The 24,393-nt window shown below is 52.5% G+C and overlaps 10 protein-coding genes across 10 annotated transcripts; 3 read left to right on the top strand and 7 right to left on the bottom strand.

Moving 5' to 3' along the window:
• Positions 1–391: 391 nt before the first annotated feature.
• On the top strand, positions 392–3,142 carry BD324DRAFT_651874 (hypothetical protein; the record flags this gene model as incomplete). The annotated part of the gene is made up of 6 exons (XM_022018406.1): positions 392–874; positions 920–1,364; positions 1,414–1,596; positions 1,649–2,753; positions 2,791–2,905; positions 2,945–3,142. 6 exons carry the CDS (start codon positions 392–394, stop codon positions 3,140–3,142), a joined length of 2,529 nt encoding a protein of 842 aa, XP_021870094.1.
• A 713-nt stretch (positions 3,143–3,855) lies between these two features.
• Positions 3,856–5,322, bottom strand: BD324DRAFT_514189 (hypothetical protein). The gene is made up of 5 exons (XM_022012970.1): positions 4,937–5,322; positions 4,711–4,885; positions 4,570–4,654; positions 4,262–4,494; positions 3,856–4,184 (listed from the first exon to the last, which is right to left on the bottom strand). The coding sequence occupies exons 1-5, from the start codon at positions 4,951–4,953 to the stop codon at positions 3,975–3,977; spliced, it is 720 nt and encodes a 239-aa protein (XP_021870093.1). The 5' UTR covers positions 4,954–5,322; the 3' UTR covers positions 3,856–3,974.
• Positions 5,323–5,393: 71 nt separating this feature from the next.
• BD324DRAFT_629685 (aquaporin-like protein) lies at positions 5,394–7,087 on the bottom strand. The gene is made up of 4 exons (XM_022016241.1): positions 6,851–7,087; positions 6,619–6,778; positions 6,469–6,556; positions 5,394–6,426 (listed from the first exon to the last, which is right to left on the bottom strand). The coding sequence occupies exons 1-4, from the start codon at positions 6,981–6,983 to the stop codon at positions 5,614–5,616; spliced, it is 1,194 nt and encodes a 397-aa protein (XP_021870092.1). The 5' UTR covers positions 6,984–7,087; the 3' UTR covers positions 5,394–5,613.
• Positions 7,088–8,235: 1,148 nt separating this feature from the next.
• Positions 8,236–9,976, bottom strand: BD324DRAFT_651871 (hypothetical protein; the record flags this gene model as incomplete). Its single annotated transcript, XM_022018405.1, has 5 exons — positions 8,236–8,617; positions 8,667–9,598; positions 9,659–9,739; positions 9,791–9,901; positions 9,959–9,976. The coding sequence occupies 5 exons, from the start codon at positions 9,974–9,976 to the stop codon at positions 8,236–8,238; spliced, it is 1,524 nt and encodes a 507-aa protein (XP_021870091.1).
• Positions 9,977–10,388: 412 nt separating this feature from the next.
• On the bottom strand, positions 10,389–12,174 carry BD324DRAFT_629669 (hypothetical protein). Its single transcript, XM_022016240.1, has 6 exons — positions 12,014–12,174; positions 11,764–11,945; positions 11,600–11,711; positions 11,345–11,551; positions 11,047–11,276; positions 10,389–10,999 (listed from the first exon to the last, which is right to left on the bottom strand). Exons 1-6 carry the CDS (start codon positions 12,149–12,151, stop codon positions 10,495–10,497), a joined length of 1,374 nt encoding a protein of 457 aa, XP_021870090.1. The 5' UTR covers positions 12,152–12,174; the 3' UTR covers positions 10,389–10,494.
• Positions 12,175–12,426: 252 nt separating this feature from the next.
• On the bottom strand, positions 12,427–14,448 carry BD324DRAFT_651869 (hypothetical protein; the record flags this gene model as incomplete). Its single annotated transcript, XM_022018404.1, has 8 exons — positions 12,427–12,664; positions 12,715–12,832; positions 12,876–13,076; positions 13,125–13,439; positions 13,492–13,577; positions 13,633–13,796; positions 13,872–14,072; positions 14,134–14,448. 8 exons carry the CDS (start codon positions 14,446–14,448, stop codon positions 12,427–12,429), a joined length of 1,638 nt encoding a protein of 545 aa, XP_021870089.1.
• Positions 14,449–14,773: 325 nt separating this feature from the next.
• Positions 14,774–17,323, bottom strand: BD324DRAFT_677094 (putative long-chain acyl-CoA synthetase; the record flags this gene model as incomplete). The annotated part of the gene is made up of 10 exons (XM_022018957.1): positions 16,375–17,323; positions 16,224–16,313; positions 16,044–16,160; positions 15,912–15,984; positions 15,688–15,859; positions 15,582–15,645; positions 15,396–15,520; positions 15,074–15,326; positions 14,885–15,016; positions 14,774–14,836 (listed from the first exon to the last, which is right to left on the bottom strand). The coding sequence occupies exons 1-10, from the start codon at positions 16,948–16,950 to the stop codon at positions 14,774–14,776; spliced, it is 1,665 nt and encodes a 554-aa protein (XP_021870088.1). The 5' UTR covers positions 16,951–17,323.
• BD324DRAFT_629658 (hypothetical protein) lies at positions 17,093–20,520 on the bottom strand. Its single transcript, XM_022016239.1, has 2 exons — positions 20,050–20,520; positions 17,093–19,994 (listed from the first exon to the last, which is right to left on the bottom strand). The coding sequence occupies exons 1-2, from the start codon at positions 20,186–20,188 to the stop codon at positions 17,575–17,577; spliced, it is 2,559 nt and encodes an 852-aa protein (XP_021870087.1). The 5' UTR covers positions 20,189–20,520; the 3' UTR covers positions 17,093–17,574.
• A 363-nt stretch (positions 20,521–20,883) lies between these two features.
• On the top strand, positions 20,884–21,658 carry BD324DRAFT_514141 (hypothetical protein). Its single transcript, XM_022012969.1, has 4 exons — positions 20,884–21,238; positions 21,330–21,412; positions 21,458–21,489; positions 21,540–21,658. Exons 1-4 carry the CDS (start codon positions 21,075–21,077, stop codon positions 21,609–21,611), a joined length of 351 nt encoding a protein of 116 aa, XP_021870086.1. The 5' UTR covers positions 20,884–21,074; the 3' UTR covers positions 21,612–21,658.
• Positions 21,659–21,708: 50 nt separating this feature from the next.
• BD324DRAFT_646091 (t-complex protein 1, thetasubunit (tcp-1-theta)) lies at positions 21,709–24,003 on the top strand. The gene is made up of 7 exons (XM_022017619.1): positions 21,709–21,880; positions 22,004–22,094; positions 22,188–22,324; positions 22,379–22,523; positions 22,576–22,836; positions 22,881–23,029; positions 23,069–24,003. Exons 1-7 carry the CDS (start codon positions 21,824–21,826, stop codon positions 23,879–23,881), a joined length of 1,653 nt encoding a protein of 550 aa, XP_021870085.1. The 5' UTR covers positions 21,709–21,823; the 3' UTR covers positions 23,882–24,003.
• Positions 24,004–24,393: the final 390 nt, after the last annotated feature.

Below are 24,393 nucleotides of genomic sequence, written 5' to 3'. Positions count from 1 at the left end.
AGAAGACCTTATGGGGGTATGATGATTGAGGGATGGTCTAGCGATGACATTGACACCATGAGATCGCATACATGATCCATTCCAGTCCAACAGTCCCGCATCTCGCACTCATGCATATGTCCAAAGGAACCGCCTCACTGCCACGGATGTTTGTCTTCCAGAATCCACGTGGTGTATTTACTTCCGCTCTCGCGAGTGATTTGTTGAACCAAACATTTGATTGTTCTCATTTCTCAATCAACCCTTTCTTCGGTACTCTCTCTTTTTTTCTCCAGTCTCTCCGTCCACTGGCATACCCACATAACCCTTCTTCCTTGGTCAGCTCGGTCACACTGCATCTCTGAGAGCGTCTGCCCCCTCGCAGTTGAAAAACACTGCTCAGTCTCCTACTATGGACCCGATCCTCCCTTCAAGAACAGACCTCGAGAGGAGACGACTAGAATCAACAGTCGACCAAGACCTCGATACCTTATCGCTTGCCTCTTTGATCACTTCCACTGAGTCTACGGCCACCGCAGACCCACATCATGATTCCCTCACCTCGATTTCTTCCATCGAATATCCCAGAGCGTTCGGAGAAGGCGACACAGGTCGACCTGATCCATCGATTCATCCAACAGCTTACAGACCTCGTGACAATTTCAGTCGGGGTCTTCATGGAACTCCTAGAGCTGCGCATCGGCAGTCGTCTGCAGCCAGTAGAGTAAGCAATCTCGCAGACAGCCCTGTGTCGACTGCCGGACACCATGTTAGCGCCGTCACGCTTGGCGAGGGCATCTACAGGACCAAGCGTGATGCAGCATGGGAAAGTGGTGACGAGTTTGATCCGGAGCGTAGTCTAGGGAGACTCGTAGGCGAGCTCGGCAAAGCCATGGTGAGCCTCCTCCCGTGGGAATGCGATGTTTACACCCTTCTTCAGCGCTTATCGCCACGTCCAACGTCGCCCTTCGCCGTCATGTCGCCGCCGCGATCACCCCGGTCTCCTTCGCCTTTGTCGTCACTCCAGCATCAGCAGCAGCACAACTTATCCCTTACTTTGAATCGCAACGATCCTCTACCTTCTCCCCCCTCTTCCCGGTCAGCATCTGGGTCCGGAGACGAGTATGCAAAGCATACCCAGGGCAGCAGACGAGCCTCGTCTCGAGCGCCTCTAGGCGAAACCACACGGCACAATCATGAGGTTGCAACGCGAGTCTGGGGCAAGTTTGAGAATCTTGAGAAGGAACGAAGACCTGCCTCTGCCCCTGCCAGGGCTTTCGACGGGGACCTAACTAGGATGACCGGGTTGTTGGAGACTCCGGCCAAGGGTGGCAAGTTTGGCTCGTTGGATAAGAACGTAAACGTCGGCAGCGAAGAGCCAGGGGGTGATTTGTCTCATGCGTCCAAGTTGTGTGTGCTGACTCTACTGCACAGCCAGCATACCGCAAGCTCTTGCTTCGCTTCAGGCTCGATTACGAGCGCTAGAGACTGAGGCGTCGTTGTCCCGTCGAAGGGTGAAGGAGCTCGAAGACGAGTTGGACAGGGCTAGGGAAGAAGTGCATTCAGCCCGGAAAAACGGCGATGGCAGATTGAAAGAGGCGATCCAGGAGAAGACGGGTGAGTAAAGTCATGTTGGTTTGGCTCCATGGCCTGGTCTGACGGTCTTCAGCCCTGGAGGATCTCACTCGCTCGCTACGATCCCACCTGGCTCGACTCACATCCCAGTTGGAGGAACAGAAGGCTCTTGTAGCGAGTTTAAAAGAGACGGAAAGTCGACTGGCTTCAGCACGAGTAGATCGGTCTGTCAGCGATGAGCTCGCTGCTTTACGACGGGAAATTGAACGCCTGAGCCGAGAGATCCAGCGTCTCGGTGGAATTGTGGAGCAAGGTCTCGAGACACGGCGTCAAGCCCGCGAGGAGCGTACCGTGCGGATGGAACACGACGCCACTCGTGTTGGCCAAGAAGCTGCACGACACCCTGAGCGGTCAATCAGAACCCCAAACAACGAGTTGCACCGGGTCGCCAAAGACTACGAACGTACTGTGCGGCTGGAACACGGCGAGGCTACTCGTGTTCACCATGACGATGACGAGTCGCAACGGGTCGCCAAAGATTACGAACGTAATGTGCGGCTGGAACACGGCGAGGCTACTCGTATTCACCATGACGATGACGAGTTGCAACGGGTCGCCAAAGATTACGAACGTACTGTGCGGCTGGAACACGGCGAGATTACTCGTGTTCACCATGACGATGACGAATTGCAACGCGTTGCCAAAGATGTGGAACGGAGACAGCGGTCTGCGAGCACTGTGCCACCCACGCCTGGACCGTCAAAACTCCGACAAGGCCTGCATGCTGCTGCTGCTGATCCAGTGACCTTGATGCCGCCCTCGGCAGCTCCTGCCAGTCGAATCCAGAGAGCGCCCGCTCTCACTTCCCCGGCATCGGACGAGGAAGTCGCTACTCCTGCGAAATCTTCGCGTCGCGTTTCTGGCACAAAGAAACAAGCATTGAAGTCCTCTCGCAAGAGTCGACCCTTGACGCATGAAGAAGGTCCTGAGAGCCCCTTCCCCTCCATTCGGGCAGAAGACGAGGAAGAGTTTTTCGCTGCTCTGGACCGGCCGGGTTCGCCGATGAGAAGACAAGAGGCGACAAGCAGTCGAGCGACTCGACGATCTCCTCTGGCCAATGATAGAGATTCGGTCCGTCCACAGACTGTCTTGGCTAGAGTCGTTCAGGAATTGGAGGATGACTTTAAGCATTACAAAGCGTGAGTCAATGTGTACTGCGAGACTGAGACAATGCAGAATCTATGCAGAACTTGCAGATCAATACAAGATCATGGATGCTGCCTCGGCAGTCACCAAACGCCATGTCCTGGCTGAGCATCTGAAGGAAGTCATCGACACGATCGAACAAAAGGTGCGTACACCCGCTCAGCGCATTCGCTGACACTTTCAGGCCGACCAAATCGCAGCACTATACAATGTCCTCTCTGTTCAGGATCGAGCTGTGCGATCTGGAGAAATCGGAGGATTTGCCGGTGTCAGCAAGAGTGTCCCGGACATTCTCAGAATGGTTCGCGAGACGATCGGAGAGGAAGGGATGAAGCGACTCGAGCGGGAGGGTGTGGGACGGAGAACCACTGCGGAGGTATGAATGTCAGGGCAATCAATATTCGGTGGCTTTGTCTATATCCTTGGTTTTGTCGCATACGGTAGTTTTGATCGTTCTTGAATTGTGCTCAAGTCTTAGGGTCATGTTGCATATACATTGTGCTGATATTGGCGTGTCTAAGGGGATTCGCTAGATCAGTCTACCATGCTGGCACCTGATCATCATCCTCAGTCACTTGCAGCTTGCCTTGCATCAGCAATGTAGCGTTCTGTCCATCCGCAAGATCGTGCGCCTCGACGTCAACATTCTCGTCCCGAAGTTTATTCGCCTTTGTCTCGACGACTGGATCATCAGGACTCGTCTTGCCTCGGGTCAACGGTAGCTTCGTGATGAGTTTGAGGCCAGACTTCCTGCGCATGACTTGCATTTGGAACGCTCTGATCTCTAGAGGAGGCACCTCGGGGGTGATCAGTTGTTCCTCGGTTTCAATTGGAGATACTTCAGTATGACCATCAGAAAGAGGAGATGAAGAAGATTCAGTGATTTTGTCGAGATGCGTCGCTGTCGGCATCTTGTTAAATCCTTGCCAAGAGGCAAATGTGAGCCGACCTTGTGGGAGTGGTGGGAAATGTCCCATGAGATCTTCTTGAAGTGTGGATCCGAATCGCACTGGTCCATTCGGATCCGAAAGATCGACTGAGAGTGGACTTGGCTGAGGACCAAGGTATCGTTTAGTCCGGTCGTCCAGAACTGGCGGGAAAGCGCAAGATGAGCAAGTTGACTGTGCAGGGCAACTTTGACTCACGCGAAGAAGCTTCAGAGTCAGTGAAGAAGGACACTTCTGGATGCAGCTGAAGCGCACTTCCGGGACACTTTACGGAGAGGGAGTCAGTGTGTGATATTTATGGGGATAGGCGTTGAGACTCGCTAGATGAGTCAGAGGACCTTCAATGGCTTCTTGGACGCCGTGACGTTTGGAGGCACCTGTGGCAAGTACGATGATCTCCCTCGCGTCGAGAATTGTGCCTAGGCCCATTGATAACGCATGAGTCGGAACCTCGTCCACCGAGGCAAAGAATCTCGCCTAAGAAGGCCGGAGTGAGCGAGTCCGGTCGACAAGATGGTGGGGCCTGCGGTCAGAGCTCAGGGTTCAAGACTCACATTGACCCTCCTTGTGTCCTCGTCCAAAGCTACCACTCGCGTCCGACTGCCAAAGCTTGAACCAGGTTCGTTGAATGCCACATGACCATTGGCCCCGATGCCCGCGAACAGCAAGTGTATTCCGCCGAGCTTTTCGATCAGCGCTTCGTACCTTGCACATTCGAATTCTGGATCAGGGTTGATCCCGCTCAAGAGATGGGTTTGAGAAGGCGGAATGTCGACCTTGGAAAAGACTAAACAGGGGGAAGGGGGAAGGGGGGAATGGGTGTAAGCATGCATTCTACTCCGTCATCGGGATCTGAACTTGCATTCCTGTTCCATAAAGTAGGCGTAACTTTGCGGATGATCAGCCGGCAGGCCAAAGTATTCATCGAGATTGATGGTAATGACGAACTGAGGAGTAGTGTAACGTAAGACACTCAATTGCTCGAGATTGACATCGCTCTTACCTCGAACGAGATCACCCCGTTCATACACATCAGAGCGAGTTCCCTGTAAACAGGGACGGGCGTACTGCCTGTAGGTAGACATAGTACGAAGGGCCGATTCATATTCGGGCCAAAGGCCTTGATACGGGAAACAATGAGCTCAGCAACTGCTCGAGCGGCTTCGTGCTGATGGGAGCTGGAGTTGGGTGAGCGATTGGTGCATCACAAAGCGTAAGAGAGAGCTTACAAGCTGTGCAGTTGCATGATGCCGTCTTCAAGAGTCTTATACTACGTCAACTGGGATCAGGGGACCGCAACGCTAAGGTGCGAGACTGAGCGATGTTGTTAGTCTGGCTCTCCACTATATCGAAGCTGTGGAGTAGTTCTACAAAGGACGATGAACATTTGGTCATCCTTTCAGTCGTAATGTTTGAGCAGAGTCGCAGCAATGCACAGAAGTCTAGACCATTGGTCAACTTGATGTTGCCCCAATCCTTGCCACGAATCCCGGGGAGGTGTGATATATCCCAGCTGACAGTCGGTGAGGGATCGGCAGATTGGACCTTGCCAAGCCGAACATTCCGAAAGAAGTCTACTAGTCTGAATATATTGTTCGACGGCGATCACGATGTCTGCGGAATGTGAGATATGGAAATGTCTCATATCCTGGTCTTAGTCTGCATTCCACCTCTGAAGCCAGCGAATCGAAGATCACACATATGCATTCGAAACAGAGTTACTAGTGGCTACAATAATGAATAGAATGACGAGGACTAAAAGCCTATCCGATAGCGGCGCGAGTTGTTGTGGGGGAGATCATCATGTACGAAGTCGTTAGGGGTGAGAAACCATCGTGTTTACGAGAGAGAACCAGTCCAAAAGATGATATCGAGATACGTGAGTATCCGGGGAGAAGCCTGCCGTCTAGGCGACTCGACGGCCACCCTGAGGGGTGCTGTTAGGTGACGGGCGCGATTCGACGAGTCGCGCCAAGAGTTCTTCAATCCTGTCCAATCGTTCTTCCATTCGACGAGGCTCGTTCGGTCCCTTTTTATTGTTCGTGGTACTGTCGTTAGAGCTATGGGGAGACAATTTTCCATCGAGCGAATTGTGAGCAAGAGTACGGTCGGTGTCAGAAGACATGACTCGACTTCGTCCCTCTTCAGCGCTTCGAGCGTCATTAGACTCGTTCTCGTCGCCTGTTTCCACTGAAGTGTCCTGGAAACCGGCGACTTCCTCGTTGTTGTCACCGTCCTCAGGTCCTAGAACAGTCTCGTATTGGAGAACTTTGAGCATTTTGTAGAAGCCAGCAGCGATCGTAGCTCCGAGAGCGGGTCCGAGCCAGTAGATCCAGGAATAACTGTCAAAGTCCCGCAGGACGACGGAAGGACCGAACGACCGAGCAGGGTTTAGGGAACCTCCGGTGTAGTAGACTCCAAAGAGTTCAGCGACGAACAGGGCGAGACCGATTCCGATAGGAGCGATAAATGTCGCTTTGTGCTTCTCTGCGGCGAGAAGTAGGATGGCGATCATGAGCAGAGACGTCAAGAACATTTCAATGAAAAGTCCTCGAGCGACGGAAACGCTGTCGGCGAGTTGAGTTCGGACATTCAGCGTGCCAGGTGTTAAGGCTTGAATGATAGCTGATCCAGTGATACCTCCGAGAATTTGAGCAAAAGTCAAAAGGGCAGCACGGAATGGAGTGAGAGCGCCGACCAGAGCCATACCGAGGGAGACCTGGCCACGGGTTAGCCTCCTTGACAGCTCGCGTCCACTCACCGCCGGGTTGAACAGACCTCCAGATACTCTGAAAAAGATCCACGCGTTCACAGCGAGGGAGAATCCGAACGATAGGGCGATGTAGAGACTGAAGCAGCACATCAGCCAAACATGAAAAGGGCGAGATGGTGACCCAGGGGCCACACTTACAGATTGGAAGTGTTGGCTGCAGTGGCCTCAGATCCATTTTGACCCGATGTCGTCTGACCAGTGACGTTGGTGGAGGGCATATTTGCCACATTGGTGCCACCGAGGGCAAAGATCATGAACAGAACGGTACCGACGTATTCACCGACCATGGCGATGAAGTCTGTGAAGGAGAAAATGTCAGCTCCCGGTTCCGACCCAATGCGCGAGGCCGAAAGACGACATCCCAACTCACGATTCTTGAACTTGAGCATTCTCGGGCTGAGATTGTTGTCACCCCATGCTGCTCTCAGCTTGGCAAATGGTTTCTTTTTGCCCTGGTCCTTCTCTGAGAAATTCCCAGGTGCTTTGCTGCCGTTCAACTGCATTTTGCGTCGTTGCGTCGTCAGAGTCTCGCGTCAATGTGGTCCGGTGAGACAGAAATGGTTGAGGTGAAAATGAATCCGAGAGAGCAGGGGAACTTTTGAATCGCCGCCTCCTCTCTCTCTCTATATATATCTGTGACGGGGAGCAGGTGGAAGATCTGCAATGCAAAAGTGATGATGATGGATGATGACGATCAAAAAATTCTCACCCGCCCAAAAGCTCGTCGCATCTGACCGAGAGAGAGAAGATTTAGTTGCAAACTATAGCTGGTTCTTCCTCTGCTCTCATGCTCCCCGCCTCCACCATCACTCTCTGCTATTGCTGCTGCTGCTGCTACTGCAACTGCTACGTGCACAGCCAACGAACAAAATTCATTTTACAATCCTATAATGGCTCCACACCCGACCGCAGCATTCCACCCCGTATCTTCTTTTATCCTCCGACCCCTCCGACGTCACTTGGTGACGGCAGGCACATCTCAAAATGGAGTATTACGTACTCTCGGTGTCCTCCACCAACGTGACAATTGAATGATGATCGACGATCATTTTTCTGGCACGTTTTTTCCCCTCTCGGGTGGCGGAAGCAAAAGGTGCGGCCAAAATTGCTTCATCACGCCCCGTCGACCACAAGGAAGAAGTTCAATTGACGTCAAGGTTGGATGGGATCTCATTTGGAGTTGAGGGATCTATTCCCGTATATGGGACAAAAGCTAGACTCGTACTTGACCCGAAATGTTCGGAGTTTTATCACGAGGAATGATCGAGAATAGCACACCATCTCACGCGGAAAACGGCCCTTTTGGATCGATACCTAGCCCTGATGAGACAGGACATCCCTAAATGGCCCTTTCACATCGGGCCTATGCCTCCCGTCACGGTATGACCAGACGCTGCGACCCGTCCTGAATCACGAGCTTCAAAAGAAAAGTGGTGATGACATGCTACACTATGGTGGATGACCTCAAACTCAGCTACTATCCAGCCGCTCTCTGCCTCTCCTCAGGTTCTTCCACCTGCTCCGTCTCCCTCTCAGACTCCGCTTCATTGTGTGATGATGATGCTTGACTATCTGACGTTGATTCTGAATTCGATGCTGATGCAGACGCCGACCCCTGAGTTGGATTCTCCGCGTCAATGCTCGATTTGGGACCTGAACGAGAGAAGAAAGCGCACCTTTGTCAACACATGTCACGGCATTGGCTCACTGAGTGAATACAGAGGGGAAGGAAATGGAATTCTCGTAGGATCGCGTCTACTTTTTCCTCCCACTACCTCCGCCCAGAAGTCGATCCACCCAGCCCAAGGCTCCCCCAATAGCGGAGGCCGCCTTGCCCGCTAGGCTGTCATCGTGCTTATCAGACGTATGATCAGGCCATTGCAGATCGGCCTCAGAGGTAGAGCTAGGCTTAGAGCTGGACGAAGGGGAGGAGGAGGAGGAAGAGGAAGAAGAAGACGGACGGTAAGATGAAGTGGAAGAATGCTGTTGAGATGAAGGCATACCATTTGTCGTTGTGCCTCGCAAAGGCTGCTCCGGTGTCGAGGGCGGAGGCACATCGAATGAGATATTCGGAGTCAGACCCGAAACATCGTCCGCGTACGCTTGCAGTATCTTGCGTTGGAATGTCGTAAGGGACCTGAATAGAATTAGCGGGATCACCTCCCTCCTCTACGGCCCAGACTCACCTAGGTATTTGCACCCGCCACGAGATGATCAAATCTCCCCTTCGCTCCCTGTCCAATCTGCCTCCAACTAAGCTCTTGACTCCTCTTCCCTTCATCACTGCTTCTTCTCCGTTCTGGGTCCCTTCCCTGACTTTGACTTCGACATCGCCTTCCAATGTAGGTATACGCACCCGTCCACCGAGCATGGCCACATGCAGAGGTACCTTGGCATCGTGGTATAGGTTTGTGCCCTGTCGTCGGAAGATCGGAGAAGCCTTGACATTGACGCGGACGTTCAAATCTCCCCTTGATCCCCCCGCCGATGCGGACAGTGGCATATCCCCCATACCTGGTATCTGGATCTTCATTCCATCTTCGATACCGGCTGGAATGTCCACCACGACTTCCTTCTTCTCCTTGACTCGACCCACACCTTCACAATCTCCACATCTGGCGTTCCGCGGTATGCTCGATCCTTCACCTCCACACGTCTGACATGTAGTTGACATGAACATGCCTTGGACCTGGAAGGTCTGACTGCCAGTTCCACGACAGGTCGTACATTGAGTTCGCTTTTGACCAGTTTTCAATCCACTTCCAGAACATGTATGGCAATCGACCACCGGGGTAATGTTCAGCTTTCTCGACGCTCCATTGCAAGCTTCCAAGAAACTGATCTGAACGGCCACTTCGATCGGATCGCCACGCATAGGGCGACCTCGACCTCCAGCGCTGAAAGGTCCACCGGGACCTCCTCCACCGAAAGCGCCTCCGAATAGAGATTCAAACAAGTCTCCAGCAGATCCGGGACGTCCACCGAAAGCAGATCCAAAATCTTGGAAACCTCCAAATCCACCTGCTCCTCCTGCAAAGGCGTTCGGGTCGAATCCTTCTTGAGTAGAGGCTTCACCATATCGATCGTAGGCTTGTCGCTTGGTCTCGTCGGAGAGAATCTGGATGACGAGAGGGCATGAGACGCCGTACCTTTCTTAACGACTACAATGAACACTCACGTCGTATGCCTGTTGAATTTCTACGAACTTTTCATTCGCACCAGGTTCTTTGCTCGAATCGGGATGCCATTTCTTAGCCAACTGCGAGAGTCGTCAGTACCGATTCTGTCGTGTACCTCGAATCCTACATACTTGGTAGTAAGCTTTTTTGATATCAGATGCGCTCGAGTCCTTCTTGACTCCCAGGACATTGTACGGATCCTTGGCAGATGCAGATGAAGACGCGGACGAGTGGAAGGATCGCTAGATGGCTAAATCAGCTTTGAGATGCTCATGGAACAAGGATCGGGTGCCACTCACCTTGCCAGACGAGGACATGGTTACGTTGAGCGTCACTACTGACCTCCTCTGTGCATTTGATACAGATGATGAGGACGCATGACCCGTACACAGTGTCCTTTTGCTCTGACGATTCGGAGACCCATGTTGCCGCTGAGAACAAGAAGGAGGAGGAGGCACGGGAAGTGTAGACGAGCTAGCTACTGCACCATTGGATATAGGAATGGTGGTCAGAATCCTCGTCGGTATTCTGGGCGGCATGCTTGAGGTTAAACGCTATCAATCGCGGGCTCCCCCTCGACGATGTGACCTCCTCGTTCAGCTAGGTCGTTGAAATTTTTGGTGGCTCTGACGCAGGTTTTTCCCCTTTATTTTGAGAATCTTCTCGGACCTCGTAGAAAAGTTTACACACAGGAGACGGAAGCAAATTTTTGGGTTGCGATTCCCTAATGTGGCAGGCATATATGCTCCTGGCTATGCATTGGCCTCAAAGTGACGAGGGACTACTTGGGTTAGCTTGGGGAACCCTCCCATACCATCTTCTGAAGGCTTCATTACTAGTTGAGCATTGGAATAAGATAAATATCCCAAGACGAGACTCTATGGGCGGGGATGTCAGCGAAGTAGGCTGCCATGCAGGACATTCTGCTCACCTGATCGATCAAGCTTGACATGACGCAGATGATATCCTCTATAGCTAGGTTGCCGACCTCGACCTCGTTGGACCCTTCAAAAGCACGCTGGGATGCAGCCAGGAAAACCCAAGTTGGGCACCTGTTTTTCGGGGACTCGGGGTTCAGGTTATAGTACAGTCTCAGGGCTCGCCTGAAGAGATTGCGCCAGACTAGAATTTCTCCACGTTCGTAGAGGATCAACCATATTGATCGATGCCGATACCAATCTCGACAGTTGAGCAGCTCGCGTCGGAAAGCGACGACATTGCCTGATTGAAAAGCTCGGAGCAGGGGCATGAAATCGCCCAGTTTGTATCGCTGCAAGAGTGTCATTGTGGGAGAATAGCCGAGAAGCAAGTTGACGGGTAATAAGCGGATCAGAATGGCTCTGCGATACAGCATGTCGTCAGGAACGATGTGCCTTTTCCAACCCACCTTTGCTGTTGGTGACAATCTGATGGACACATCTGCCATGCCTTGTCTAGCCAAAACTTGGCGTTCCGCATGTCCAAGAGCACCACTCCGAGTTTTCCTCGCCAGTAATAACTCTCGCACAAGTCTGTCTGGTGCAGTGACATAGCACGAGAAGAGACTCTCTTGTTCTCCGGGGGAGTGAGCGATCCAAGTGTCTTGGCTAGCCCAGACGCCTGAGTATGAAGTTTTCTCTGTCACTCGTGGGTCAGCTCGATGTCAACTCAGAGACCAGACCGATCTCCTCCTCATCATCACTGACCTCTGCGTAGATTCTCCATAGCATGTTTGCCAATGGCCAGACTATATCGCCGACGAGGTACTGGTGGGACGTACTGGCTGCCCAGTCTCCCTCGCTCACGACGCTAGAGGAGATTTGAAATGTCTTCTCTATCGTCTGTCTAGTGGTATCTCGGATGGACCGAGAAGAGAGATTGGAACGGGGAGGATGTGGAGAGACAGCGGCAGCCTGAGGTATCGTCAGTGAGGTTCGAGCCTACGGGGGGTCCATACGCACTGTCTTTGCTGTCCGTATGAGATGACGACAAAGCATGACCATGAATGGGTTCATGAATGCGTGAATGAATCCTCCGTCAGACCCGGTCATTCCATACAGCCTGTTAGCTTCTCTGGCAGACCTCGTCAGCTCATTTAGTCAGCTCGATAGTCCATGGATCTCACATCTGTACAGCATTGAGCCGTCGGAAAGCCTCAATTGCCCGTTCTGCATCTGGGCTCGAGTTTGAGAAGACTTGGAGGTATTTCAAAATAGCAACGAGGAACGAAGCGAATATATCCTTGGTCTCATTCCGGACTGATACGTAAGAGAGGACAGAGGTTGTCGAAATGGCCGTGTCGGAAACCTTATGTAGGCTGTCAGCATCCAGCGATTCACCGCTCTCTAGAGCCTTGATATAGGGGGATCCCTCACCGAAGACAGAGCTTGAACCAGAGTATGATATGCTGAATGACGGTCGTTTAGTGGAATGGAGGCGACTACAGCTGGGCCTTGTGCAGAGCTGAAGCTTTGAGAAGCATGGGCAGCCCATTGTGCTATGGTGTTGGACATTGTACAGGGCTTCAATAAGTATATATCTATGCAGCCGAGGCTCACAGAATTGGACGCGATTGCTTTTTCAGAAAACCCTCCATGGGAGTGGCGGTCAAGTTGTGAGTGGTCCTCACAGGAGTGTCGACAGATATGCACAAGCGACTCACACAATGCACCTGACAGACTCTTCCTGCGGAGATGTAAACAAGCAGGTAGTTCTTCTTAGAATGATAGACGACAGTGCCCCTGGACGTGTCGCTCAAATTCCCTCCTCCCTCTCGATGTCTTCCACCTCAGTCCTCCGCCACCCCCTCGACCTCCTTGCCCGCCACCCAAGCCCGTCTCAATTTGCCGTCATGGTCCCACAAGCAGAGATCAGCATCATATCCTTCTAGAATCATGCCTTTAGACTGGGCAACCCAGCCCCCAAGCACTTTCATAGGGTTCAACGTTGCACAGAGGAGAGCTTGGTGAAAGGGGATGCTGGTGAATCTGGCCAGGTTTCGAACACCCTGTGCCAAGGGCAGAATGCTGTGGGCAAGGTTGAGATCGGCTCAAAACCACGCATGTCACTTGCTTACCTTCTTGCTAATGTATCGGTACCTGCGAGCATGATTGCACCTCCCTTCTTCTCAATCTTGCTGCCTTCTCGCCAATGGTAGACTCCATCAAGGAGGCTCGGATCCATGAGGGACATAGCTATAAGAGTCAGTCATAAGTCTAACTGCCGACCTTATCTCACCGTCTGAGACCAGGATACAGCCCTCAGGATGCGCATTGTAAGCCATGGACAATGCTTGTGGATGAACATGGACTCCATCTGCAATGATTGAGAAGAACGGTCTTTTTACGATTTGACTCCGCCACAATGTGTCGTTGTTGTCTCCCTCCTCAGACTCTCTATCGTCTGGTATCTTTGCAACATCGGTCGTACCCGAGCGTTCTGTCTGAGTGTGAATTCTCAAATCTTAGCTCTTGGCTCTCCTGGTACTCTCCGACATAGGCAATACGGTTCTGAACGTTGACATTTTTTCAGTATCTTGACCGTGTAGATTGGCTATTTGAGCAAAGAGCGCAGCGGGATTATCAGCAAGTGCAATGGTGCGAAGAGCTTCTCCACTGAGCTCGATATCGATATCATCCTCTTCCTGGACTGTACTGGGAATACGCGAACCTGCACGGGACCATAATGGCGATTTGACGGGTGTGATACTGGGAGAAGGGAGGACAGAATGGGCCAAGTTGTCTTGTAGTGTCGGTGTGGCGGGAACAGACTCGTCAGGTAATCCGAGGAGTCCAATGACGCCTGGGTGTCGGTGATCTACTCGTCAGCCAAGTGCTCCTCATTGTCAACTCACGGAAGGGTGGCATGGCGTTGAACAGGTGCGTGATGAGTGTTGCGCCATGTGCGATACCGCCGAGTGCTTGATCGTGCGTGGCGTCGCTGCCATTCATCAGTACCACATTTTCGAGTATGTACACACCGTCACGATACTCACGTGTGTCCGAGACTGACTATCACACCTCTTTCCTTCATCCCTTTGATAGCCTCGAATGCGCCTGGGATCTCAGGAGCAATCGTCACCATTGTCACGGGATCTTTGCGGCCTTCGGCTTCGAGGGAAGCCAAGGACCGATGAGTCAGTGCTTGAGGACCGTACATCTGCAACGCAAGCGGATTTTGTTAGATTCGCGTTCGGATTATACAGTGGCGCCATCACTTTGCCTCCACACACACCTCATCAATGTCATCGATACCGCGCTTTGACTCAGCGAGGTTGCCGACGGGATGACAGCCAGGTTTCTTTGGCGAGATGAATGGCCCTTCGAGATGAATCCCAAGAGGCGTCGCCATCCCCGGCTTGGGACTTCCGATCCTTTCCTCCGCGACGGCCCTGATGATGGGAATCACAGCTTGGTAGACCTTAGGTTCTTGGGTCTTGTCTCGCCGAGTCATTCATTCGCCTCTTCATTTTGAGAAAATGGAACGCTGGACTCACAATGAGAGTTGGAACAAAACTCGTCACGCCAATCTTCGCCAAAGCTTTACACATCTCTTCCAGACGACCTTTGTACTCTTCTTCGTCTCCCCGCCAATCACTCAGGTCGACGTTGAAAGCGCCATTGATCTGTATATCAATGAGACCAGGGGAGAGAATCATACCTTGACAATCGACAACGTCCGTATCGGATTGCTTGGCTGCATCAGGGTGAATGATGATTCCTTCGAAAGTATCTATGAATAGGAAAGTAGGGGTCGACAATTCACCGGAAGGTTGAAGAATCAGTACGTTGATCAAGGCAGAGTAACGCATCGCGAATGGACGGGCGTGATCCCGTGTGACGGAAAGCTGTGGACTTTCAAAGCACAAATGTTGAAGGGTGTCGTATTGCTAGGTCAAGAAATGGTAAGTATGAAGAAGCTGATCAAGTGCAGGCGCTTCAGAATGTGCAGTCGACATCCAGAGAGAGGCTTGACGTGCGTCAAACGTCCTTTCAAAGTGGAGCTATAAAGGATTGTCGAATCATCGGCCGCCCCGAGTTATCAGTGTGCAGGCCTTCGCCACGACGTTTCACGAAGATTATCTGTTGAGAGCTTCACACTGCCTGCGGTATCATTCGATCCAGTAGGAAGTGCATTCACGCTGATTGTTTCGGGAAGGCGTCCAGGACCAACTGCTTTTTGTTCACCTTACCCATCGTCTGGATCGAGGGCGTCAGCTACAGCCAAGTAATCTTTCGCGAACTCACATTCCGCGGAATTTCCCCTTCGTACAACTTTAGCCTTTTCGGTATCTTGTACGCGGTGAGGTGAGCTCTCAACTCGGAACGAAGCGTCTCGATCGTCAAGTCTGGTCTCGTTGTGACTATACACGCTCCGACCTGGGATCAAATATCAGCACACCTGCCTTGGATTCTTCCAGTTCAAACTTGACCTACCACTTGACCCCACTCTTCATCTTCTATGCCTACCACCGCTACGTCCTGCATCCCTTCCAGCTCCAGGATCACTCGCTCAATCTCTATTGCACTGAGCTTTTCTCCACCTGATTTGATGATGTCTGTACTGTTTCTCCCCAAAATCTTGACCTGTCCCTTCGCAGCTGGTTCGGAGGAATACACAGCCACATCACCTGTCTTGAACCATCCATCGTGGAATTCTTTGGCGGTCACCTCGGGCAGGTGCCAGTATCTGACCATTTAATGATCAGCGGTGTCTTTAGACCCGCTCGGGATCGGGACCCAAGCGCCTCTGTCTTACTCGATAAATATCCCTGGACCAGAGACTTCCACTTCACCGGGGACGTCCTCCTCCTTGACCTCTTTGTCCGCCTCCTTATCCCAAAGACGGAGCTTTACATTTGACAGAGGCCACCCGACGTGTCCCTAGTGGTCGAAGATGTATGTCAGACATCGTGGTGTCTACTTTGGGCTGGTATCGCCTCACCTTGACCCGTTTCGCATCTTCCCAGCCTGTGCCAGCGATGATACCAGTCTCCGTCATGCCGTACCTATTTACTCCGTGAATACATGAGGTCATTGCGTTCCCTCACCTCTCAAGCAGCTTCATGCCTCCTCCTACGCCACCCTCTTCCTCCCATGTTTTCTTGACGCTCTCGGGCAGAGGGGCAGATCCTGAGACTTGCAGTCGAAGTCTCGACGAGCCTTCAGACGCTTCTTTTTGTTCTTCTGGACTTAAAGCGGCATGAGCAGCAATCAGCCGAGCTATTCAAGTATATCAGCGATGTCCTCCAAGCAGCCCGGGGCCTATACACACAATACACAGTAGGAACTCCAAAGAACATGGTGATGGGCTCTTTGGCCTCCTTGTTGATCCACCTGCGCCAGATCTAGGAGGGATGCAGAATATCAACTTCTATCTAGCTTGGCGAACAAGTCATCAGCTCACCGCTGGACCGTCAAATTTCTCCCAAAGTTCGACGCTTGCTCCGGCCCACAAGGTCGGTAAGAGAGCCACTGTGATTCCATGGAGATGATTCAATGGAAGTATATGCAAGAGATTGTCCTATCCGTGATCATTAGCTTTTACATGCATGTCAATGGAACTCAGAATGCACCGAAGACTTACTGACGGAGTCCATCTCCACGCTTCGACCAGAGCTGAGACCTGTGAACTGAGAGCCGAATGTCTCGTAACGACCCCTTTGGGTCGACCAGTCTGATGATCGGGTGGTCAGTTCCTTTGCATCGGTCAAGGAGCCCCCAAGCGTTCGCCCTACCGTTCCGCTCGTGAATAACATCATGGCTCTACGATGCCCTTCGAGCGCTTGAGCTCCCTCCAGAGCATCCTCCCCATTCCCAGATTCTATACTCTTCTCCCTTATGTCCTCTAAATCCAGTTCCATGATCTCACACTGTCGTCCTCCGTTCTTCTTGACGATCACGGCCAGCTCCTCTGCTCTCGGCCTCATCTTCTCATCACAAATGATCAGCTTGGCTTCACTGTTCTCCACCATGTACTCGTGTTCAGGTAAAGGCATACCCGGTAAGAGTGGGACAGCTAGCCCTCCCGCTGTCCAGACTGCCAACATGGCCAGAGGCACCAAGTACCCTTTCGAGCACAGGATACATATCCGATCTTCCTTCAGTCCTCCATCATCCGCTTGACCTGTAGAGCCGTATGTGTCCACAAGCGTAGCGGCTAGAGAAATGGTATCTGATAAAAGTTGAGAATACGTCACTGCTAATCCTCCATGAGCCAAGTCGGTGATTGCGATGGAGGATGGTGAAGCGCTTGCGTGGGATCGGATCTTGTCCAATAGACCAAAAGTCGACAGCTTGCCTTTGACTCCCATCGTGATTCGTGGCAAGAATGTCTCGTAGAATCTGCTATCTCCTCTTTCAAAAGTCCACCCGGTTGCCAGATCCTCCCGAGCGCATCCGAATTCCGGCTATGAGCGCATATGAGCGGGCACTCGGGGATCGCCAATCCGTCCTAGACATGTACAATGGGTTTGCATACACATTAAGTGTTCAGGACCTGTAAGTCAAGCCACAGCTTCCAGTCACGTATGACTGACATTTTAGAATTATAGGCTGTGATCTTTGGAGGAACATCGTAACGGGGTCGTCAAATCGTGATTCTTACAGGCCCAACTTGGGCTCTCCCAACATTGCTCTCACTCCAACTCCTCATCCCGATCCTCGGCCGTAGTCTCCTCTCTCAACCTGGTCAATCGTCTGTTGAGCTGCGCTCTCGCAGCTTCTGCATCATACGTTGATCCAGCGTGATTCATCATATCGAGATTGGCCTCGCTCATTGCATCCTCATTTGAATCCTCTGCCCAGGAGAATGTAGGCGATGCGAACTGCGACGTGTCAGCGGATCCAGGTTCCAGCGAAGATTCGCGGTCACAGCCTGGAGAAGGCTCGTGAAAGACTGCAAAGAGGATCAGTCATCATCAAGAATTTTGTTGCAGTCACCTCGACTGACCGACAGGCACGTCGTTCCAATCGTGCACCCCCGCCAGAATCCTGCATGCCTGTGGTGGCAACTGATCCCCAGCATGGATCCACGACAAGTCGTCCATCTCATCTTGACTGTTGACTTCGATCTCAAAGAGTCGGTTCGACTCGTGAATGAGACCGCCTCCCTGACCATCGCCCCCGACAATCAAGTGATCATTTGTAGTATCCGGTGTTTCTTCTTGAGGTTGTTGTTGAGGCCTCAATCCCGCAGGCACAACGGGAAGCGGAGCCTGGTTCTGCGGCGCATCGAGGCGATCCCTACTTCGCCGCTCACGTAGCACCTCTTTTGACCCTTTGAAAACGGCAAGCGAGTTGATGCCTCGAGGTAGATGAACCCGAATTCTCGGTACAGCGACGCGGTTCCAGAAGTCCAGTCGAGGCGCGGTCGCAACGATCGACGCCATTGGATCAAGCGCGACCAAAGACAGTGCCTGGAGGTGTGGCATCCAGTGCGATTCCAACAATTGGTAAAGAGCGTCTCTGATGATATGAGGCAGATCCTTGGCACGCGGGGCATGGACGGCAAGATGAGGTGGCAACCGACCAGGATTAGCGATGGTACCCTGGGGAGCAGGAACTAGTCCAGGACCAGGGACGGTGGTACCCATACTAGAGACAGGATTGGGCGGAGGCACTGTGGATGAGGATGTTGCAGAAGCCAACAGATTCGAGGTGCCATCATCGAGGCTATCGCCAGGTACATCTTCGGTAGCCTCGCCGGTGGCTTGCCGCATCGCGGAGCCGTTGAATGCTGCTTGAATGTCATCAGATTGTCGAGTCGATGCAGTATCTCCAAGTCTTGGCTCTCGCTCGGATTCTGCGGCCTGGGAGGATCCTGGTAGTGACTCCCCGCAGTCCTTTCCGCGAAGAATGCCATTCGTAGGGGGATCCTCCTTTGACTCTCCCAGCGTCGCCTTGTACGGTTGTGTAGCTTGGGCCTCCTCACCCTTCTCCGCTTCTGGGGTGATGAACCAAGTCACAGGTGGACGAGGTTCCTCGGCTGGTGGCCTTTCGCCTTTCGGAATCCACCTAAATCCCGGAGGAGCTCGACCGTCATCCTCGATACGCTTGCTGAACCTCTCCAGCCAGGCTTTGGGATCGGAAGTCCTGTCTTTGTCTTCAGGCCGGACGGGGTATCCGATAGGTGACCATGAGCGAGATGTCCTAGACGGACGGACTGTCTCACTACCCGGTACCGCAGACACATTGGGATGACCTTGAACTGTTGAAGCTGCGCCGCTCGCGACGGTGTTTGGTGCTGTTGCAGTGGTTTGCGTTTCAGGCGATTCCCTTCGATGTCCAGCAACCTCAGTAGCGTCCTCTTCAGAGGCATTCGCGGAGCCTGACTGGTAGCCCGCGCCAAGCAGCCGATCAGAGCCGTCTTCGATGTTGACAGCAGAGCCATCTGCGCCGGATGAAGCCCTCATGACATCTGCTGCCGGCTGAGAAGACGTCGGGGTCCGAGTGAAGCTGGCAGACTGAATACTCGAGGACGCCGGAGAAATCCCAGATTCGGCTGTAGGCCGGGCGCCTTCGGTGCCAGGGGGATTATGTGGACTGTTCGCACCAGGAGGAAAGGCTGGGGGCTCTCTACCTCGGCCGAATCTAGGAGGTAGTCCCCCCATCGCGTTTGCTGCTCCTGCTAGCATTCGATCTCTGTCAGCCTGTAAGAGCTGCCGTTGGGCTGCCGCATTAGCTGCGACTTGAGCCTGCTGTTGAGCCCAAGCTTCTCTGTCATCGTCCAACAGCCCGATGCGGATCTCAAGCTCTTGATTGCTGTTCATCGCCCTCAGCCAATTATCCTGAAACCACTTCACATCTGTAGCTTGCGGAGTCTCGCCATTTGGTCCGTTGATCTCCCATTCTTGGGCATCGTTCCGGGGACATCCTCGGAGGTTGGCGCGGTATGGACCTGTTTTCGAAAGGGTGTAAAGATCTCGACCGATTGGAGATCTGCTCAGATCCCATAGGCGAATTTCCAAACGAGCCTTTCGAGGTCTGACGAGAGCCAACGCATCGAAGAGATATTGAGCGCTGGATGGCCTGGTGATCAAAATCTCTTTGAGCGTGATTGAATTGAGTGAGGTTGGAAGAAGAGGCAGTAAGGTGTCCAAGCTAGGATGGATGCCTGGAGCCTTTCCGGTACATAGCTCGTAGAATGTGGGTGAGGGGTTTAAGGTGATATCGTGTACGTAGGACCGACGCGTGTTCGAGCTCTCGTTAGGGGAGGAAATGGAAGTGATAAAGCTTGGGATGGCGCCATACTGGATGTGAGGGTGCGCATAAAGGACTGAGAGAGCGATTTTGTTGAGATCTTTGCATATCAAAAGGGGGCTAAGCGAGGTGGTGAGGGGGATTTCATGTTGCCAGTCTGGTTGAGATGTCAGGTCCATCTGTACCACGAGATGGATTTAATGGTGGCTCACCTTGGTGGTAGGAATCATAGAGGATCTCAAAGACTCTTCTCCACACCTCATCCGGTAGAAGTGGGCAGGCCTTTTCCTTACCCTTGCCTTTCCACTTCTTAGGTGCAGGTACAAGCCCTTGACCGTCATCAGACGTCATGTCGGATAGATCGTGTACAAGCTGCTAGGGGTCGGCTGGACGGCTACAGTCTGTGTTCTCGCTCATATGAGCATCCAATGATTGAGTGTTTTGCGACTGGAAGGACGAAGTCGAGCGGATAGGCAGTGGCAATGGTGTGTCTAGGAGTCTGTCGCGCCGTGTAACGTAGAGTAAGAACGAGGACCTAGATGAGCTCGCCTATCGGGGCGCTCGATAGAATGATCGGGTGCTATCGCTCGCTTCGTCGTCGAGTAGGGTGTGGATGAACGAACAGTAGACAGATCTCCCGACGAAGGAGCCATTGAGGGGGGCTCGAGGTGGAAGAGTGAGTATGGTAAGGGGAAATATGCTCAATTGTGCAAGGCCAAGGTATCGCCCTCGGATCCGACGGAAGCAGAAAAGAATCCCTGTAATTGCCCGGTGGCAAAATCGGGGCGTTCTGGGAATGGCCATTGAGGTGCTGCTGCTGACAGTGTCACATACATGTACACGAGGAACAAACATCTGCGTGCGGGGTTGACTTCCTGTTGTTCGACTGTCCGTCACGGAACAGCCATGGTACTCTGTGCCATGATGTATCCTGTGCAGCTTTGTCCCAACTTTTCACCCTTGCTTTGAACCCTCTGACCTGTTGTTGCATCCTTTGACGGTCGTCGATCATAACCCCTCCGGGTAGAAAATCACAACGAGTTGACTGTCTTCAAGTGCTCAAATACTACCTCACTGACTAGACCTGCACTCCGCTCGACAGTCGCACGAGAGTACCGAGCTGAGCTCAGCGAGACTATCGATCATCGCCAGCACGCACTCCCTCGAAGCTTCCTCCTCCACTTCCTCCGCGACTATCTGACCCCTTTTTAACGAGCAATTGAGCTGACTCGACGATATGTCAAATAAGAAACCACCCAAGACTACACCGGCAGGTATAGGATACGGTAAACCACTGCATCCGTTCGCCGTGACGATCGAGGAGCCTATCGCCAATGCGATTGTTCCAGATGGTTATGGCATCAAGTATCATGCCTATCATACCATTACAGAGGGTGTCTTGTGAGTAGACTTCGCCATGGCCCCCGGCTAGAGTACACCTCCCGCCCGGCATGACGTCAGCTCTCACTTACGAATTCACCACCACTTTCAGTTTGCCGACCGGCACATCGTTACCTGGTGGAGCGGTCTTGCCCATGTCTTCAGTATGCGACTTTCCCATGGTCCTCCCAGAAGGTGAGTCAGAATCTTTTGAAGTCCCATCATTGAGCTTGCAAATAGGTACGAAGATGCCTGGTGGAGTCATGGTCCCGGTAAATAGGTCTCGCTCCACATTATGAGCACGCTGATATCATCCTCGCAGATCACGATGCAGAAGAAGGACAAGGCCATGCCATCCAGTAAAGATCCAGATCCAGTGTGTGTGATCCAGTAGTGGCTCGAACGGAATCAAAAATTCTGAAAATGTATACATGTCACGTGAACTTCTGAACATTTCGCGAAAACGCGGTCTGCTGGTCTGAATTGCTTCGAGCACATACTACTTGGGAGTCTGTTGCAACTTCTATCTGTGCAACTGACTCATCAGAGGAACATCTTAAGCCTAGGGACTCGATCGAGTGACGAGGTGTATATTGAGGGCCTACGATGTCGCTCAAAGTTCCCAAGGCTGGAGGTCCAGACCTCTTCAAGTCGGGCTACAAGGTGAGTCTGTGTTCAAGCAGGATTATCTATACCATCAGCTTGAGCCTTGAGTGCGAGGATCTCATCGATTTTTCACGCCGACTGCGTTGAGACCTTGAGCTGACGAATCTATATCCTTGTTAGTACATGTCCGGCTTAGAGGAGGCTGTCCTGCGAAACATCTCGGCAGTGATGGAGTTGAGCGAAATTGTGCGGACATCATTCGGACCTAATGGTAAGTCGCGATGCCCACGATGAGCTCGAACAGAATGGATCATCCGCCCACTGTTCAGCGTTCATAGTCATGATATCTGATCCTCCTCCTCAGGTCGCAACAAGCTTATCATCAACCACCTGGGCAAACTCTTCGTGACATCGGATGCTGCGACTATCATTCGCGAGATCGAGGTCGCTCATCCAGCTGCCAAATTACTAGTCATGGCTAGTACAGCCCAAGAATCAGAGGCGAGTGTTCCTCTCAAGCTCCACGATGGATTTGTGCTGACTGCCTCGCCGCAGATGGGAGACGCAACCAATCTCGTGTTGATTCTGGCTGGAGAGTTGCTGAAGAGGTCCGAGCACCTTTTGACCATGGGTTTGCACCCTTCCGATGTGATCTTAGGGTATGAGATGGCCCTGGAGAAGGGCAGAGAGGAACTTAAGAGTGATTCAAACCCCAGTGCGCAAAGTCTACCCCTGCTGATACATTTCCTCAGCCCTGGTCTGCTCAAGCCTCGCGTCTTCACCGCTCCCTACCATCTCCGACCTCGCCGCCGCCATCTCGCCCTCTCTCGCCTCGAAACAGCCTGGATCAGAACAGATCCTATCAAAACTGGTAGCTGAGGCCGCGCTGGCGATCATGCCCAAGAATCCGCGGGATTTCAACGTGGATTCCGTCAGGGTCGTCAAGGTCCTTGGAGGTGGACTCGAAGCCAGCAGAGTTGTCAGGGGAATGGTCTTTGGACGAGAGCCGGAGGGTTAGTCGGAAATGCCGATGAGCTAACATTGCTGACGGCACCAGGTATCGTCAAGAACGCGACGAAGGCAAAGGTTGCGGTCTACACATGTGGTCTTGACATTTCACAGACGGAGACCAAGGGTACGGTGCTGCTGAAAAAGGCTGAAGAGCTACTCGATTTTTCTCGTGGAGAGGAGAAGCAGCTGGAAGGGGTGAGCCATTAGTAGCCGCTGCAAGCTGACGCTTCCTAGTACTTCAAAGAGATCGCCGACTCTGGTGTCAAGCTCATCGTCGCCGGTTCTGGAATTGGAGACTTGGCTTTGCATTACCTCAATCGACTCAACATTGCCGTCATCAAAGTTCTATCCAAGTTCGATCTCAGACGGCTGTGCCGCGTTGTCGGAGCCACCCCTTTGGCTCGTCTGGGTGCGCCTACCCCTGAAGAGGCCGGGCTCGTGGACGTGTTCGAAACTGTGGAGATTGGAGGCGACCGCGTGACAGTCTTACGTCAGGATTCAGAGAAAACGAGGACGTCCACAATCGTTCTACGAGGTGCGACTGCCAATTACCTCGACGATCTTGAACGATCCCTGGACGACGGGATCAATACGGTTAGGATATTGATGAAGGATGGCAGGCTTGTACCTGGAGCGGGAGCCAGTGAGATAGAGATCGCGAAGCGAGTGACTAGTTTTGGAGGCAAGACGGCGGGACTGGCACAACACTCTATCAAGCGATGGGCCGAGGCCTGCGAGGTTGTCCCACGCACGTTGGCAGAGAATGCTGGACTTGACGCTGAGGATGTTCTGAGTGGCTTGTACAAGGCGCATGGAGATGGCTTGGAGGATGCTGGCGTTGACATTGACGTGGATGGAACAACGGGAGGAGGTGTAAAATCCGCCAAGGAACTGCGTGTACTCGACTCGTACGCTGCCAAGGATTGGGCCATCAAGCTGGCGACCGAGGCCGCGGTGTCCGTACTGCGTGTGGACAGCATCATTGTCAGCAAACAAGCTGGCATCTCAGCACCAAAGCAGCAGGGTCACTGGGATGACAATGACTAGGGTGTGGTGTTGACTACAGGGTCTCTGCGATGATGAGACCCATTAGCACTCCCTCCCCTTCCAGAAAATAAAGCTTTTAGCATGCATAGAAGGGGATTTTTGTCTCATTGCGCTTGCCGCGTAGGTTCTGTACGGCGATCAAGCAGACTGTTCCACTTTGAGATGGATGGATGGCTCTCTCTCTCTCTATGCTTTCAGGGATCGCCATTGGACAAGAATCGTATGACATTGTCCGATCTGGTTTCGGTCTCAATTTTCGCGGTGCAAAACCTAACCGTAATTTCTAATCACCTGCCCCTTTTTTCCCTTTCTGATCATTAACACACCGAAATGGTAATAAATTCCGCTTAATACTGGTGGCGTCGGCTGGATGCATGTATGCATCTGGGGCTACTTGCGATGATCGAATGACCAAGAGCAGTCTATGCAATACATGCACTGCCATCTCTGTTGACTGCAATGCCATCTCTGTTGTTGATTGCAAACGAGTATAGACCTAATTCTTGAAAGAG

The sequence above is a fragment of the Kockovaella imperatae genome, assembly GCF_002102565.1.
Source record: "Kockovaella imperatae strain NRRL Y-17943 chromosome Unknown BD324scaffold_9, whole genome shotgun sequence".
Taxonomy (NCBI): domain Eukaryota; kingdom Fungi; phylum Basidiomycota; class Tremellomycetes; order Tremellales; family Cuniculitremaceae; genus Kockovaella; species Kockovaella imperatae.
The sequence above is the reverse complement of the archived record's forward strand: the minus strand, read 5'-3'. Positions and strand labels throughout refer to the sequence as shown.